The sequence below is a fragment of the Meleagris gallopavo genome, chromosome 5 (assembly GCF_000146605.3).
Source record: "Meleagris gallopavo isolate NT-WF06-2002-E0010 breed Aviagen turkey brand Nicholas breeding stock chromosome 5, Turkey_5.1, whole genome shotgun sequence".
Classification (NCBI taxonomy): domain Eukaryota; kingdom Metazoa; phylum Chordata; class Aves; order Galliformes; family Phasianidae; genus Meleagris; species Meleagris gallopavo.
Window position 1 is genome coordinate 47201367 of NC_015015.2, and position 19273 is coordinate 47220639.

A 19273-nucleotide genomic window follows, 5' to 3' on the forward strand; every position below is an offset into this window, starting at 1 on the left:
AACCAAGCTAGCATTTTTCTTTTATTTCATACTCATTTCATTAAATTATTTTCTGTGGAATATATTTAGAGATCAGACTAGCAAGGCATATCCAATATGGCTAGCTGCATAACTTCTGCAGATCTTCATCAGTATTTAAAATTCAGTCACGTTACAGAACTATTTAATTCTACACTAAACAAAATGTAGCTGTACTGATAAAAGAACTGAAAAATCAGCTCTAAAATTTCCTTTTTCAGCTCATGAAGCAAAGAAGTTTAGAAAACAAAAACACTCCGTTTTCAAGTGAAGAGTTTTAGTTTTGCTCTCTGCAACTCACTGCCCTATTCGAGAAAAGCATGAAGTACTGTACATCGTAAAATTCCCAGCCTCAATTCACAATGCCATTGCTAATTGTCTAAAGCTCATATTAATCTCAAAAACTGTGCAGTATTAGTTATGTTCAATTCAAAAAATAGTTCTGAAAGACACCATACTATTCATACTCACTGTGTATGTGAAAATGTACATTAGAAGACATTTGTATGGCAATAGTGTTGTGGCCGTGCATCTTTCAAGGCAAAAAGAAAATGTCCTATTAACAAATTCTACTGCTGCCAACAGATTTTTGCCATAAATAGTTCTGTCTTCTTGGTGCAGGAGATACAGCGGAAAGCTCCATGCCAACACTAACTCTGCTGTTGTTAACCTGAACTATGCTCAACCAGAACACGTGGATTCCATTGTAGAAACCAGGACACATACCACAACTTCATAGGAGTTACAGGATAGTAAAAGAATGAATCGAGTTCAATACACAGTTACAGGATGCAGTAACTCAAACAGTATCATTTATTCTTTGATATGTCCTCTGCTAATAACTACAGTTCAGAGGTTTAAAAGATCTTTTATGAACTGAGAGTTTTATACATTAGTCAATATATATTTTAAAAGGGGCAAAAAGAATGTTTAAAGCTCCTAAACAGCCTTCTACTTCAAACAAACACATGAAACACTCAAGCTTCATGCAGTCTGGCTCTTTCCCCACCCCTCCTCTTCACTACATAAATATTAGGGAAGAAAACTGTAAAGACATTTTCTGGTATTTCCAGTCTGAATCTCAAGTAAAAAAAAGATAATTCTTAGACAATAAAACAACTCTCTGAAGAGGTTACTTTTATTAAAGACTAAGTGGAAAATAGTTTTTAGAACTTACTTACAAATAAAAACAAAGCTACTATAAAATAGCTTCAATAGATCAGTAAGCTATTGCAGAACGTAGTGAAAGCAAACTGATCTAATCTGAACAATAAACATACATTATATGAAGTATTATTGACAATTTTCCTAAGTTTAAACTGTAATATCATAAGTATATACTTAATTTTATGGTTGGTATATAGCAGATAGATGTCTATTTTGTATATTTATATACTTCCATTTTGTCTAAATTTGATGTCATTATTTTAAATGCAGAAATCATTTTCACGACCAGTAAAGCATTCAGATTAAAACAGTCATAAAGTTTAATTTCAAATGTCCCAATTTATAGATGCAAAAAAGGCAGACTAGACAATCAGAAATCAAAAAGGCCTATTATTCTCAAATGGCATTTTACTGTAGTCCTTCAGATTGTCATCTCACCACAATCTCAAGCTGTCTCTTCTAATTATGGGAAAAAATAAAATCATTTGTCTGTGGAACTCATTCATAAACACAAATATTAAAATTGCCAATGCCAGTGATGATGCTCATCAGAGCATTTAAGACACTTAAAGGTACAAAGAAGCTGCATATCAAGAGAACTAGTATTTTTGTCCCAACATAGTAGAATGGCACAATATTTACATAACCACAACAAAATCTCTCTTTTAGCTGTCAACAGAAACAATTCTTAGGGCAAATTAGTACTGTATGAGCCAAGCATCTCTCACAGTCTTTCACACTTACCTTTTTGTTTTTTGCGAATTTTCTCAACAAGTGAACGAATCTGTACATATTCTTCCCATTCCTTACCAGGACCTGGGGTAGGACTGCTGCATTCTGGAAAAAAATGCCAAACAAAAATATTTAGTATATGCATTTTAACATCAGATAGAAGGTCACAGTTTCACAGTATCTTTACCTGAAGCTTAGTACTAGTCCTTTGAACGTGTTTGCATGGTAAACACCATCTCTGCTGTTAAAAACATCCAGGTTTTTTGACATGTAATGGCTAGAGAGTTTTGAAATTTTCGTAGTATAACTCACCCAAGTTATTTTATTTCCATCAGCTTAGAGGAAGAGAGACATTTAGAACCATAACTTTTGTTTTCAATAATCATCACAATTTACATTAGCCTACTTGCCATTATTCTTACTGTAATGAAAGCAGATAACAATATCACAGAGTTTAACTTCAATAAATGAAGAATTTGCTAGTCCATCTGTTTGATCTACCTAGTTAATATAATGCTCAAAGATGCATACATACTGGAAGGATAAGCAAAGAAAGACTTAGCCAAACTTCAGTGTTAGATTAAATCCAATGTTTCTGACAGTGTTCTAAATGCCAGCATGTGGATCTGAGCTGCATAAATCCAAGTGGGCAGCTGAAGATTACTTTGTTCAACTGATTTGCAAATCTCTCTGTTGAACAAAATATGGAAGCTTGACAAAAAGAACAGCTGATACTTGGCTTTGCTTAGAAAATTAGATCTATATTTTATTTTTGGTAGCAAAGCAGAGGCCAACTGTAGCATAAGCACAAAACTGCTCTGCCAACTCCTTGTCTCCTCTTTATGAGCAATGCTAAGAGAAAACTGATTTTTCAAAGGCAACATTTCATGTCCAGGGTATGAAAATGCAGATCTGCTTTCAACCACGGTGTAGCTTCACTACAGCTGCCAATGACAGTAACAAGTGTGATCTTAGCATCATCATATGAATTTGTGTTCCATTTTCCATGTTTTGTGGAAATAATGGATAAACTCCAATTTCCTCAACAAGTGAAACAACCTTTGGTTGACACACCAGACCTGAGCTCTGCAGAAGATTTCTAAGCAGTGATAAAAATAAGTGTTTTTACTTATGACAAAAGTAGTGGTGCAGTTGAGTTGTAGTGCTGCTTTCCATTGTTAATTTCTCCACTCAAAAGCTCAAGAGAAATGGTATAATTCTTGAGGTTTACAAGAAAAATGCTTTCAACAAAGCTGCAGTGTTAATTAATCCAAGCAGTTTTTTGTTTAACTGATCTCACCGAGTGTTTAAGCTTGAGGAGACAGCCAAAAGCTGCCCAAATATGCTGTGTTGCATATACACACATAATAAACCTGTAACAGTAAAATATATATACTACATGTACTGTAATGTACAGTAATGATATGTATATATCTCTTACCATTACAGCATATGTAGTACTATGAAATACACATTCCCGTATATGAAATTGGTTGCAAGGTTGGCTGCTTAGAGAAAATGAAATAACTGTCTTAACAAGAGAATGATTGAACATTTTTGATCATTTTGCACACCACCCCTTTTCCCTGAGGGGCAATAAATGAAACTTACTTTGCAACAACTCACTAGTCAGATTCAACAGTTCCTTCGGAGATACTGTCGCTGCAGCTCCTGTACCTGACTTCTGTGTTTTCACTCTGCTTTTCTTCCCCATCTTCCAACTAAAACAGATTAACGAGCACACCATCACCAACTACTGAGAAATCAAACACAGTATTGATGAACAGACAGGAAGACAAACAAAATTCTTTCCTCTGCTGATACTAAACACAAGAGTGAGACAGACTGTCCCTGAGGACATGGAGACTATGAAGTCTGGGGGCACAACAAGGCTTCTTTTATCTCCCTAGCAGATAGAGATTAGAGGCTCAAACAACTCAAGTTCACTGTTTCATTTTATCAGTTCTCCCTTGAGTTGCATAATTTAATTTTCCAGCATCTCTTCTACCATGACAAGCCCTCATGTGCAGACTGGTAAGAAAAGACCCCACAGATTCACATCCTTTATAGTTTTTAAAGGAACAACTACAAGCAGTTTATTACACACAACACAAAATCGGGTTACTTCCTCAGGTCATAGAAAGGCAGAAGGTAATATTCATTAGGATATCCATGTGAATTTATATAGAGTATGTAAACTACAGCTTCTCAAATATGATATAAAGAAAAATATTAAATGATGATAGGGATTTATGTTACCATTATAAGTGAATGTTGTTTTAAAGACTAGAAAATGATCGTTAGCTGAATGTGCTCTTGTACAGGGCAAGATAAGAAAATCAAGGCTGAAAAATTTACAACACATATCCAATTACATATGAAAAAACCAGCTTAGCTAAGCAATGCTACCTGCCGTATTTAAGCAGTAGGTGAGTATCCTGATAACACAAGAACTAAATGATAAGCGTGTACTTTCTCTGTGAAGCTACTTTTTGTAATTTAAATTCACATCTGCAGATCGTGAAACAGATTTTAAAGTTTAATTCCAATCCTATAGAAGATTCTGGAATTTCATAGAATCATAGAATGACCTGGGTTGAAAAGGACCACAATGATCATCTAGTTTCAACCCCCCTGCTATGTGCAGGGTTGCCAGCTACCAGACCAGGCTGCCCACAGGCAGTTTCAAAAATATTTTTTAATTTGAAATACAATTTCAGAAATTAAGATTTTTTTTTTCTTATATTAAAACCACATCTCAGGGAGGAAAAAAAAAAAAGGAAAGTACAAACTTGTTCCTCATAACAGCAATAAAAAGACATGCTGTTTGCCAATACATGTATGACTGCAGGGAAAGCACTACAGAACGTAGCTGCATAATTTGCAGAGAAAAAAGCCTTCAGGACTGAGATGAATTGCAAACTTCGTAAATATCTGAGGCAGTAGCATATTTCAGTTGAGGGGTTTTTGTTTGTTTTTTGCCCCCCAAGTTCACTTCTCTTGTTGTCTTCTGGTTAATACTTTTTAAGTGCAATGCCATGTTCCCTTTCAAATGCACACTGCTTAAAATTCCTGAAATCATTCTGCAACGAGAGAGTAAGCTGACAGCAATGATGAATAAGCTTGGTAATACACAACACAGCCACATTTCCAAATATAGTGTATCAGCTGGCTTGGAAAGAAGGATCATGCCAAAACACTAGCAGTGATGGGTGTAAATGATCTTTTTCCCCCTTTAATACTGCTGTCAAAAATGATCCATCTCCCCCCCTAACACTGCTGTCAAAGAGCAGTTGTGTCGTGTAAGACTTTGAACTTTTTTCCATATCTCACACAAATAGTATTTTAATGAGCTGTAAAATATTCTCCCTTTGACTTACAGCTTTAGTGTGTTCACCTAACAGCTTTAGTAGGTAACCACGAGAAGTCTGTATGAAAATCCCAAAATAAGTTTGTCTTTTTTTTTTTTAAATACAGAGATAAAAATACTACTTAGCTTTCTGAAAGGAAATGTTAATACTTATGATATGTGACAACTTGACCACATCACAGGGCCACATTTCCATATGGAAGCAATGTGAAGCATGGATGACAGGAATATGGATCTTAGCAAACAGTACTTCAAGGGAAAAAAAGCAGAAAAAAACACTAGAATTATTCCTCTCTAACTATCAACAAAAAAAATCTCAACTTTTCCCATTCACAAGACCACCAAAAAGTTCATTGTAGCATTTACAAAAACACAGCTGCAGTTAAGTCTAATAGAAAAAAGTCTATGACCAGAAACTAAAAACTATAAAGATATCTTCCTCACACTCACTAGGTAAAACTAGAAGCTTCTAACTTGTAATTGTGTTCAGCAGTGAATGTAACCGTTCTAAAGAAATACTGTATTAGCTTTAAGTATGTTATATTAGTTTTTAATAACTCTGAAACTGCCACTTTCTGTCTTATACACACCTTTCCAGAGATCCCAGAACTCTTGCAATGCTCTCTGTTCCCCTCCACAGCTCTTCATCAATTCTACACTGCCTTCAGAAGCCTCCCCTTCTAACTGGGCAACATCATCTTTTGTAAGTTTGGCTACATCTACACACACTGAGCAAAACTACCACCATTCATGTTGATTGCTGGGCAAACAAGCCAAACAGATATGCTATTCTCAAAGCAGCTTTCCCTTGAGCAAACTGGCCACGTCATGCTTGAACTCTTCCACTCTGAAATTGGATTGAAAATGTCCAACACGCTGACAGATGAAGAGGGAAGAATGACCAGCAGACAGAACTGACGTGACTGCAGAAGCTTCATTTGCTTCAGCCACTACTTTTGAGTTTACAAAGCAGTAAACCAGCTACTCAAAACTTCACTGAGCTTTTATAACAACCACCAAGTCTGGAATTCCCACAGCAAGAGTTACCTGACTAAGTCAAAGGGATCGCCAGCATATTTCTAATGCAGTGGAATACCATAACATTGCATCACCTTTGGTTGTAGATGCCAATTACATTATGCCCTCATTCCGTAAGTTCCCACCCATCTTCTTGCCATACACCAGCACAGAAGGTGAGGGATGCAAATCCAGAATGGGTGTTAGAAGGACAGACATGAGTTGATGAGGGCAGACAAGGAGAAGACAAAGAAATTCTCAAGATATGCAAAGAGCAATGGGAGGTGAGTACAGTAGGTGGTTGTGGGACACGGTTCCTTGGCTGTACTGACATGAGTAGGATGTACACAAACCAAGCTTGCAATTTTATTTTTTTCCCCAAAATTGACTGCCTAGACTAAGTCATTTTCCCCTCTACTTCTGTTAAGGAAGTGTGTAAACTTCTTGTATCAACATACATTGAACATCCAGGGGCTTAAGGGACGTGCCTATAGGCAACTGATATCAGTTCTCCCATCTGTAAGCAGGAGAATGCACTTTACATTCTATATGACCAGGTTGAATGGGAATTTGGCCTTTTGCTTCCAATCTAGAGTCAAGGGTTGGGTTTTTGTTTTGTTTTTAACTTGAATCTTATGACTGCTGGTAAAGATAAACACATTTTAGTGAATAGAAAGCATGAAATCAAGAAGTGTAAGAACAGCGTAGGTGGAGGAAGATATCTGTGATCTTTAAGAAAAATTCAGTTTATACACTTACAATGAACACTATATTTGCTTGTAAAAACCACCTACATCATGTCACTTGGAAACCACATTAACACTCTCATCTCTCTTAAAGTATTAATCTAGATGTTCCCAGTAAATAAGTGGCTGTTACAATGCCTTTCCTTCCAGCTCTCGCTCTCATCTCCGTTGTGCTTCACCCCTTCTTGCTATTACCTCTCCCAGCACTGCCCTTCCCTTTGTTCTTCCATTTCCCCTATAAACTTGTCTCAAACGCACTATGAAATACAGTATCATTGCAGTTCACTGTGCACCTTTTCTCCAACACGTTTCTGTAGTTTTATTCAAATTGTAAGCTTGTAACAAGGCAGTCCTTTCCCCCAACTTTTCAAGAGCACCTGAATTATTACAATATTTCAATGGTAACAAAAACTAACAGGAAAAAAAAACACTAAAAAGACTGATGGTAGAAAGCCCACACCATTTCCACTTAAGAATGCATTCTACTTTGAATGCAATGTAAATACAGGACTTCTACCTCAGTCTTTTCTTTCTGCAAGCTATCTACCCTACAGAGACAACAGCCCAAGCAAACAGCTGCCACATTCCCCAGCATCTCCCTGCTTCTATGAAGAAAAGTTGGGCAGCATCCATCTTCACCCAGAGGGATAGTGAGAAGTTTCTCTGCCTCTTTTTACAGTCTATTATTTTCATCCTTTGCCCTCTATACTTCTGTTCCCCTGCCAGATTTTTACCATAGAAAGAACCATGACAGCAACCAAGAGCAGATACTTCTGGAGCTAAAAGAAAAGCACCACGAAGAGGGATTTTTCTTCAGTATGTTCACCCAACTTTTTGTGGTCTAGGCTGCATCTGAGTAATCTTTCTTTCTTCACAAGGCTGTAAAACTCCCCAAGCCAGCTTCTCCTATTTCACACTGAGTTTCACTTTTATCTCCCCTTGAAAGACCTCATTTAGACACATGACCCATTTGTAATGGGACTGCACATTTCCTCTCTCAAGAGAAGTGAATGAAATAATTTGTCCCCACCACTTCTCAACAAGAACAGTCTTCCCAAGATAAGCTCTCTGCAAACCTCATGATTTTTCATTCAGGCATTTCCTCCCTAAGCATTTCCTCCACTATCAGCAAGCAGCTGGATTTTACTCCCTTTCAAGAACCTTTTACCTCTGCCTCTTCTCCCTGCTGATTTTCTTTAAGAGATCTGTCAAGCCAGTAGGTCTGAGCCTTGTTGTTCCTTAAAGGAAGTACAGCATTGTATCCAAAGTACAGGCATCTACAATTAACTGAATGACGTTTGAAAACAAAAGAAACAGTGAACATGAGCAAAATCAGAGGAAAATATCAGACCTAATGCTAAAAATTTATCTCAAGTTTTTACTAATTAAAAGAAGGCAACAAATGGTTCGAAATCCACGCCTCCAAATGAATGTTTTTCCTCTTACTAGAGGATGAGTTTGAATACAGCTACTGCAAATGAATTCGTTACTATTTCAAAAGCAGTTAACGTCAACTAAGTATTTAAAAAATACTAAGAACATTGTTGGTTTTGTACTTACTCAGAAAAATCCAGTTCCTGCAAAGCAACTATTTTCCAACAAGATACTGTTTTTACTTAATTTTACAGCTGGGCTCTTTAGGAAGGCATAAGACAGTCACACGGCTGACACGTGTTTCAATAAACCCTGATGTAAAATACATTTTGATTGTTTGTGAAAATACTGCTTACGTGCTTCAAGCTCAACGAGGTGTTTGCTATGGTTACACAATCCCAAAAGCAACCCCTTCAGAAGATAAAAGAAATTTTATAAGGTTTGGTCCACATGCAATTGAGAGCAGTTGCTGCTAACAACCCTCCTGATGCTCACGTAAGAGAATTCTCCAAAACACACTGTAAAACCATTACTTAAAAAATGCTAACATTGCTCCCAATTTCTATTGCCATAGCTGTACGTAACACTTGTAGGGGTATATTGCTTTTCTCACATACAAGCATTTCAGCTGTACAGGTATATCAGAAAGTAACGTACTATAACAAGTTTAATTCCAAACAGTGATATGCTAAAACAGGAACTAGCAATTATGTGCTACCTCTTCTCATGGCTAAACAGATTTCCAGGAATTCCATAAAGCCACAAAAATCCCCTAAATTTTCAAAACAGCTCCTGTGATGGTTTAACACGACGTGTCCTGCTTCCCAGCGCAGCACTGCCAACAACAGTCAGATTTCTCTGCAGTGTGAGTTCAGACAGAGGCTTCCTGAAATTCTGAGAAAGCCTTGGATGCAACTGAAGATTAGAACAGTGGTATCTAAGCATGCAAGTTGCTTTTTGAGTCCCCAAATACAGATTTCATGTGGGTCGGTCCTCACAGCAACTGCTTCTTAGTCAACAATCTGAATAATTTTAAGGATCAAAAGAGAGGACACCTCTTTAACACAGAACTCCATCTAGTTTGACTCCTTCCACCACTCCTTCCTTTGAAAAAGGTTAAAATATGTATTTTGGTATCGTGTGCAAATTCTTTAGGATATACAAAAAAAATATTAGATGTTTATTGATATACCTATCACTATATTACACTGTCTGCTTCACATAGCAGACAGAGTGGAATAAAGTCTGCCTGAACAGTAAGAAGTTCTGGGGTATTACTGCATAGATTGTTATTATTATTATTTATAAAGTTCTCTAATTGTATTATAGTCAATGACACAAACAACACAAAACTAGGGAACAACATATATTCCAATTAACTGGACTGTCTCCAAGGAAGAGATTTAAAGCCAAAGATGCTTAATGTCAAGGACTACCATTTAATTGCAACAATAATTCCACCTAAGTAGAATGCCCTCAAGCAACTTAGCAGCAATAGGGCCCTTGATTATTTCTACGCAGTGAAAAAAATATTAAGTCTATCAGTTCTGTTTATTTTTTGTTTTAACACCTTTGTCTACCCTCTGCTTTCTACACATATTGCAACTCCAACACCATTTACCATTGCAGGCTGGCTGCTCCTTCCAGATAATTACAATCATCACAGGACAGCCCACATCTCTAATCACCGCACAGGCAGCAGATGCCATAGATGCTCCTCCCTGTGTCTGGGCTTTTCTAATGTCACTAATCCAAGCATTAGGTATCTCATCCAAGCAACGAGGTGATACAGAATGTAACCATACAAAGACACCACTGGCCTTTCATTCTGAAGGGCTTCCTACTCACGCACATTCCTTACAACACTTACATGCTGTTAAAAATCCTTGCAAATATTCCTACCAGACAGTAGGGAGGAGGGAGGATATCCACAGCACCAAACACGTTTGCACAGACCTTAGGATCTGCTCCATGTTACATGGCAGCATACACAACTCCTGTCCTCAAAATGAGTTTAATTATACCTTCATCTCTTCTAACAGCATAAATAGGCTGACCGTTTTGCACCATGGCTTGAACCTCAAAACCCTTCACGACCTTTATTTGAGCACTCAGTTGACATTACCCAGTGTATATGAATCTGTTAATATGGGAATTAAGAGCAGAATTCGGGCAGCTTTAAAGTAACAGCTGTTTTTCTCTGGATAACATCACAGTTTCTTCTAGCTTCTCTCCAGACTAATGTGTGTGTGCTGGAAAATGCTTCTGCTTGGCACCACACCCTCACTAGTAGTGCTTGGGATTGCTATCAGACCACCAAGAACTCCTTTCCCCCCCCCAAATGTACATTCAAAGCATAACAATGCAAAGGACACCGGGCACCACAGCACGTATCTGTCTGAATACATATTCACACAAATATATATGTTTTGAAAAGCTTTTACTATGAAAGACTTAATTATGTGATGCAATTTAGGATTTAATACTATTGGAAGGCCTTCCAAACTTGCTCACCTTAAGTCTACTCCCCATTTAGTAGGGAAATTATGACCAACTTAGAAGAAGAGACTAGACATTTTAGCTGAAATACTGGCAGTAATTCTAGCCCCTGGAAGTGAAGGAGCAGGTTCCTCTTAGCCTCTTTTCATCTCTTGGCATTCATAGTTGGCAACCTGAACCCTCAGGGGTTCCAAGTTAACTCAAAGTGACACAGTGTAGGGGTTTGAAATGAAAGCTTCTAACACACGCATTTATTGGACTATGAGGTATGTGCAGAAATATTAAGTGTATTTGGCCTCAGCCCTGAGCTTTCAGATGTTTGATAAAGCATATGTAGTTTGATAAAGATGTATACAGATCACAAGGCGCTGTAAACTGCTATGAAATTTTAATCTTCACACTTCAGAACAAGTAGGGTAGGCATACGACCCAGTAGTTCTGTTTGGTTTGGTGTTTATTTGCATGATTGCAGGTGACAAAACAAAACTAACCAAAGATTTTAAACATTTATTTTAGCACAGAGGTGACAATTGTAAATGCATTCCTCCCTGCACTCCCAGAATGCAATCAGGAAGAATATTCCTGCTCCTGCACTGCCTCAGACCACAAAAGCCCCATGCCACATCACTGACCTATCCTGCACACCCTAGGAAGCGTGTGACCAGACCCTACAAGTGTTCAGATAAGGAGCTGCAAACAACTACAGCACCCCACAAATCCCTATGAAGCCTGAGTATCTCTTATCTCCAGCTCCTCCAAACTGATAGTCGAAAACAACATTGAAATATCTGCACTCCTGTTTTACTGGGACTACCTCTGCACAGTCAGGGTATAAGAAGGGGAAAAAAGCATCAGCATGACTCCTGACAAGAGTGCTATTAATATTAGTACTAATATCCTGCTTTCCAGCTCTTGTACCAAAGAGTTTGCTACTTCCACAAACTAAACTGTTATCCACTAATCTGACAAGTCACCAGATACAGAGAAATGACATCCACACTGGAAGCAACCAAGGAATTCTTCCTTAGAGAGCACAAGTGACAGTGCTGATATGAGCACTGACTGTGGCCATGCAGGGGCTGCTCCTGACACCTCACTGGTCTGTCTCTGTACACCACAGAAAATGCATTCTGGAAGCAGCAATGTGCAAAAACATGTTCAAGCCAGGTCTTTGTCATTCATCTGATCTGACATTTCTGAAGTTGTTGGAAAATAAAGTTGTATCCTTACAGAAGATGAAATGTTCCTCAAAGTTGCAAAGACTTTTGCTTTCCTCAAGCACAGGAGTAAGGCCCTGGTGGAACACATTCAAGCTGCATCACTACATTAACTTCCCATCTTCAGAGCAGGTGTACACTAAGACTACAGCTGCCGTTTCAAAGAGTTTGCAGCACAAGTCTTTAGTCGCTTATATCATCAGAAAAAAATAAAACTTAATATTTCTACCTCTGATCCACTTCCAGAGAACAGCTACAAAGACCCTACAAAGTAAAGCAAGCATTTATCACATTAAGCTGTTGCTTCACCTTAGTCTTCCAAATGCCCATACTTCAACTACAGTGCGGCAGTTTCTTCTATTCAGACACTGATCTAAAGGTTTAATAAGCCAGAGAAACAGGTTGTGTGAGCTGGGCACCCTACAATGATAAAAGAGAACTGCAACACTATCTGCCATTGTTTTAAAAGCAGGACTTGCATTTTTTTATTATTATTATTATTATTATTTTTTTACATAAAGCTGTGAGATAGAGAAAAAATTACTACTTTATGAACCCTTGCAGACCTCACTTTTATTCCCTAGCATCATCCAGGAATGAAGTCAGAAATAACTGTCTGAATGTTGACTTTTCAAAAAGGAGAGAAGAGATACCGATCTGCATCTGACTGCCATGTGAGAACACAACAGTCATTTTCTGCAGCTTCAAGCTTTACACAGAACAGCTTCTTCACTGTAGCAGCACACAAAGCCTCTCCAATTGGTCTGACAATGCCAGCTTCATTTTGCTCTTGACAGACAGAATCAGATGCAGCATGCTCCAGAGGGAATGGTCGCTTCTCTATTTTAAGGAGTTAATATATTAATATGCTGCCAATGCAACTGTGCATAGCAAAGTGGAAGATTAGATGCTGTTGCCGGTCATCCAAGGCAGACAGCTATTCTCCCTTTCTCACCAGACAACCCATACTACTTTCCACAGGTCTAAAAATAATGCTCCAGCAAGCATAGGTCCTCAAAGAACGAATCCATCCATACACAGCTGAGCTTCCTGCTGAGACACTATTTGGAGAAGGTAAAGGGATCCAGTCACAAGATCATAAACACGTGTATTAATGTCAGGAGTATCAAAACCCAGGAGTATTTCATTCTTCATAGTGAGTAGCAGTAGTTATAAAAATGCTGCTGGTTTGGAGATGTTAGCAATGGAACATCAAAAACTGTTGCAATACATCAGTTTCATCAGTTTCCTGAACCTGAACAGCTGCAGCAGTGCCATGTGGAAGCCCATGGCCCACCCAGATTACAGTTCTACAAGGCTATGCAGCATTCACCCAGAAGGCTGTGAGCCAGTTTTGAAAAGCCCATTTTATGTGTAAAACTAAAAGCTGAGCATGACAAACGGGTCACAGGGTTTTAAACACACAATAGCAACTATTTCCTAATAACACATTCCTCAAGAAACAAGCTATGCAGATGCATTAAAGAATTGCTTTTGTATCAAGGGCTGAACTGGTAGAATTCAAATTAATATTTAAAGATGTGCAAGGGACCAGCAAAGACTAGAAGATATGAATATTTTAAGATATATTATATGTATTATATATAAGATATATCTTACATAAATATAATTTAAGATAATTTATTTTATTACTAGTTTTAAAGAACTAAGAAGCCCAAATTTGTGAACCTCTTTTAAGCTATTAATGGTCAACAGAATAGGAAATTGGTGACAATTCATTATACTCCCATTAAACTCCTCTTCCTTCAAGAAAAGCAACTGAAAAGAAAAAAAACAAAATAAGGTGTGGCAATTTTCAGAGCAGCAGAACAATTGTTTTGATGTGAACATTGAAATGCTGTCTGCACACATATAAAAATGTAACAAAGCCCCCCTAAGCATAACTCTTTAGTTTCAGACAATGCTTTTCAAACTCGTAACAGTCCACTGCATTTCAGAAAAAAATGTAGCATGAAGGTCTCCAAGAAACCTCACATAGCTTCCTAGAGTCAGAGAATGGATGTAGAAAGGTAACTCAGTATTTACTAACTCAGCAAGTGTTCTTGGTTTCACTAAATATGCTCTAGTGGCCTAACACTTTCACCTATTTCAGGAGAAAGGCATCTGAAGAACTGAAGGATACAGTGATACTCTGTTACTCTTTCATTTTTAAGACCTGTAAACAGGTGAGACTTCTCAACAGCCACTTCCTCCAAGCTCAGAAATGGTCTGTTGCTGCATGCAGGATGTTAAGCAAAGGTGAGAAGAAGGCAGCATGAATGACTGGTGCCATTTAACCTAATTTATTGCTCAGCACAGTGCTAACGTGGTATGGGTATCTCTTTGGCCAGTTTGGGACAGCTGTCCTGGTTCTGTACACTCCCTGCTCCCCACTGACAAGTCAATGTGAGAAGCTGAAATGTCCTTGGTTTAGTGCAAGCAATGATCTTCAACAACTAGAACAGTTATCAACATTATTCTCAGTCTAAATCCAAATAGCACTACAGCAGCTACTAGGAAGAAAATTAACTATATCCCAGCTACTGAACAGGGTATTTCTGACAAAACTCAAACAACAAAACAGAAGAGGTGGAAAGAGACCACACGACCCAGGAAGATGTGAGACACTGAGTGCAGGGATGAAGTTAGGAAAGCCAGAGCCCATTTGGGGTTTAACCTGGTAAGGAACATGAAGCCACTTCCAAACACATGAAGGGCAAGGTGGCTGGGATTGCTCGCCATGGAATAATGAAGAGTAAGCCACGCTTAACCAACAGATATTACTTACCTCTATCAAGGCCTTTGAAACTACTGCCATCACACACTCATGGACAGGCTGACAGAGTACCAAATAGTCGGTGAGGCAAGCTGCAAAGTGGCTGGACTGCTGGGTTTAAAGTGCTATAACGAGCAGCACAGACTTCAACTGGAGGCACTCACTATGGCATACCCTGAAGTCAGTACTGGGACAAATGCTGTTTACTACCTGCTCTGCTGACCTAAACAACAGGACAGCATACATACAGAAAACGAACTTTATCACTAAGTAAAAATAAGAGTGTCTCAGATGGGCCTTAAAACCAATCCAACCCCTTGAAGGCCTGGCTGGGGAGGAAACGGTCTGCACCTCATGCTTGGTTATCAACAACCCCTTCTCCCAGTTCATAGCTTAAGGGGACTAAGTTATCACTGTACAAGCATCAGAGTAAGACCCAGAGTATCAGAGATACTGGACTGTCAAAGCAGGTTCCAAGGGAAAAAAAAACAAAACTACACCTTTTACCTGCTCCACTAAAATAATACCACATAAAAACTTTGGTCAGTAGGACTTCAAAGTACTAAGACAAAGATGATCTACTTCTATTACTTGCTAAGAAACATAGGCAGTATTTACCAGTGACTTACTTTTATTGAGTTAAGTAATTCAACCATTGTGTATCATATCCTGCATATGCACACAAATTAAAAAGTGAGCCACATGCAAAACTTTAGAATCCAACTGCAAGCAAAAGAGCTCCAGAGATGCATTCACCTCCAGTGCAGGTTACTGACACTCTTTGCAAAAGTGATTGCAAAGCAGCTCATTAGAACAGATACAATTCATAGTCCATGCTCAGCTACAACAACTTCAGCCTACAATAACAGGCTAGTTGAAAACTCCAGTGGTTCAAGCACTGCTGTCCAATTACTTCCAGAAGAGCTGAGTCACCTCTTTCAGAAATCAGGGACACAAAAGAATAAAATAAGACAGAACATAACCACTAATCTCTCATTTTCTTTGACCTGGTTTTGGCTGGGATAGTTTGTTTTCTTCCTACAGGCTGGAAAGGTGCTGTGTTTTGGATTTAGGACAGGAATAGTGCTGATAACACATCAACGTTTAGTTGTTGATCAGTGTTTACACCAAATCAAGGACTTATTTGCTCCTAACATTTAACAGTCTAACATCAGTCCAAAAATCCTTCTGAAAAGTACAGGATATCTCAAAAGAGAAGTTATACTCCATTTTGATTTTTAATAGGACATCAGCAACTATAGTCCCAGAAACGTGCTTTTTGCTCATGTTGTATTACCTGGATGTGGACAGCTTCAGAGCTTGTAAACATCTGTTCATATGTACACACAGGAGACAAAACCTACCTCAACCAAACCTTTCCCACCTCAGCATGCTTCAGAGCAGGGCTAGAAAGACAGGCAAAATTCTCTCTGCAGCTGACAGGTCTGCTGCTTTGGCCTGGTAACAGATCCCAGAACTGAATGTGAGCCTTCAGTGCCAATTCTTCCCTACTTCAAAAAGTAAGGAACACAAGAGGCATGAGTAGAATTGCTGAACAGTACGGGAAGGGTAGAGAACAGGGATAGACTGAACAACCAGAATAGTCATTTGGTGGAAAAGCCAATGTAGGACAAGTAGCTAAAAACAGAAAAAGGGAACAGAGAAGGTTACGGCAGACAGAGGGCGAGTACAAGAATGTAAAGCAATGTTAAAAACACTCTTGGGCACTGAACTTGTCTTTTAATTACTAAAATACAAACCTCTTCAAAGTGGGGCTCCAAATAGATCATACTAAAGCTATACAACATCACTGGAGCACATTCAGATAACATCACAAAGTAGTTTACTTTTAGAATTTACACTCAGTATTCTCAGTTAAAGCACTGAAATTAGGCACAGGAAGCTGAAGCCTCTCTAAGTTAGCTGGCAAAGAGCAGCTAGAATTCAACTCTTAATCCCTTGTTTGCTATGAAAAAAATGGTACCACCACAGGTTTGCCAGCATTCACGCAAGTCTACAGTGACTAGAAAAGAGAATGTTGAACCACTGCTATATGTATGCAGTCTGCAAAGAACTTCATTATTCTCTCCTTAACCTGAAGCTAAGATGGGGTCGATTGTATGCAAATACTACTGTGATACTGGGAAGCAGCCACTCTGCAGAGCAGCAGTAAAATAAATCCCTACAATAAGCAAAATGCTTATTTGATCTGCTTACAAAGAACACTGACACCTAGTCCAGTTAATTATTTGGGAACAAATCTCAAACACGTTCAGTTTTCTAACTAGAATCCAAGAGAATACCCAGGGCAATATTCTGACCTGGGATATTGAAGATGCTTCTAGATCTACATAATACCACAGTCCTGTCAGTTTGACTTCTGTTTCACTTCAGTTGCTAGCTAGATATTACATTCAAGACTGCCTCAAATTAATAATTTCTAACCAAAAGTTTAATTCAAAAGTAAATCTAAATGCGAAGGGTAAAGAAGAGCGCCTCAATCCAAGGCAACATCCCAAATCTATGTACATATTTTATAATTACTATCACCAGCTTGCTAATTCTGAACTACTATACTGAGAGCTGTAGTACTGTACATCCACCCTCACCCGTCTTCTGCAGAACTTACTTAGGCAGAAGGAATGCTGCTTACTATAAACACCTCGCTGATCTTTAAGGGAAGACAATTTACTAGCTGCCATGCAGGAGACAAGCCAGGCTCCTTCTTAATGATTAATAGATCCAGTGCCTCTCCTTTGAACCATCTCCTCAATAACTATTTAACCAGAAAAGTAAAAAATAAATGCATAAAGTAGGTAAATGGACTGTTAAACTCTACCACTTCACCTCACTTCTGTCATTTTGTTGCTTTGCGTTTAGCTCTTCCTGAGGACTAACAGATTTTCTGCAAATTCTTCCGAGCAGAATTAATGAAAAATTTTTTTCAATGTTTTTGAATGTCTGTTTTTATTTCAATTATTAACCTCATGTCACCATAATATAGCCTTTAGGAATGAATCAGTTTACCCAGTTGACTGCAGCTACCAGCACACAGCCTAAAGAGCCCAGGCTTCTAGAACTACTTGGTGCTCGTGCCACAGGCATCAGGGCATGCTCTTGAGGAGTGGTCTACTGAATGCTCACTTGGGGACAGGAAAGCTACAGGTGCCCCGTGATCTCTAACACTCTCACACCACCTCTTTCTTTCAACAGAGAACTACAACACCCATTTACTGAGGACTACCCAATATGTCAGTTGAATCCCATAATCAGCACCAATATGGTGAAGTATAAAGCTCTAGATACGTAGACCTCTTGTGCTACAGAGGTATTTTCAACTGTGCTTCAGCCCAGCTAGTTCAACATAACTCAAAGCTCTATCAAAGCACAAGTTGACATGCTTGAGCTTCTACCATATTAAGTTACTTAACAGAGTAAAGTTATCTGGAAGCATCCCTGCCTTCCTCCCACCATCATACCATTCCCTGCAGCTTGTACTTATTAGCTTATTATTTTAACCAGGAACCAGACGCAGGGCATTCAGAACGGTACAGCCATTTACTCACCTACAGTAGTTTCAATACACTGTGGCTTTTTATTTGGTTTTTAGACAAGCTTACAACTGAAAGCAGAAGAGTTAAGACATTAAGGTAATGTTACTAACACCCACAGAACGGAGGCATCTTTTGAAGAGACAGGTGGCTGTGTTGCACACCCTTAGAAGGGAGAAAGAATTTGCACTCAGCTTCATCTCGCGAGCAAAATTAAGTTCACAGAAGAGCAGCTACCAGGCCTTTCATCCCAAGCTCGACGCCGCAAAGAACAGCTTCCAGAAGGAAGGCTGAGGCTGTTCTGACAGCTCAGTGCAGCGTTTGGGCAGCAAATCAATTGCAGATGGAAAATTTAGGAAGTCGTTCAGAACTAAAGACAATTGCGGAGCACAGTTTCAGTTAAGCAACCCGTAGCGAGCGTGCTGGGCGGGAAGAGGATGAGGAACAGCTGTGCAAAGTTGGGTTTCAGCAGCCTCAGGGGGCGGCAAGCTGCCCAAAGAGCGACCTCCGTGCAGGCAAACGGCTTAAATGACACTCGGAAGAAGTATTTGACCGCAGTCCCGCCGGAACCGGCGCTGGGGAGCGGGAGGATCGGCGGCAGCGAACGGAAGGAGTGGGAAGCGTGCGAAGCGCGGCACGCACAGGGATTACATCACGGGGAAAGCAGCTCCAAGCGGGGCATCCCGCTCCGGCCTCCGAGGGCGAGGCTGAGCGGAGGGGGTCGCGCCGGGCTCCCCTCAGGCCGAGCCAGGCGGAGAGGCGGAGGAGGGAGAAACGCGGCGGCGGGCGGGAAGCCACGGGCCGGC

The 19273-nt window shown here is 39.3% G+C and overlaps 1 protein-coding gene across 1 annotated transcript in view; it reads right to left on the bottom strand.

The window, feature by feature from the left end:
- SETD3 (SET domain containing 3, actin histidine methyltransferase) overlaps nucleotides 1–3659 on the bottom strand; it is a 37650-nt gene extending 33991 nt beyond the window's left edge. The window contains exons 1-2 of the mRNA XM_003206713.4: nucleotides 3529–3659; nucleotides 1930–2022 (exon numbers count right to left, since the gene is read on the bottom strand). Of these exons, the coding sequence (XP_003206761.2) occupies nucleotides 1930–2022; nucleotides 3529–3631 (196 nt within the window). The 5' untranslated portion in view covers nucleotides 3632–3659. The remainder of the gene's footprint in view (nucleotides 1–1929; nucleotides 2023–3528) is intronic.
- Nucleotides 3660–19273: the final 15614 nt, after the last annotated feature.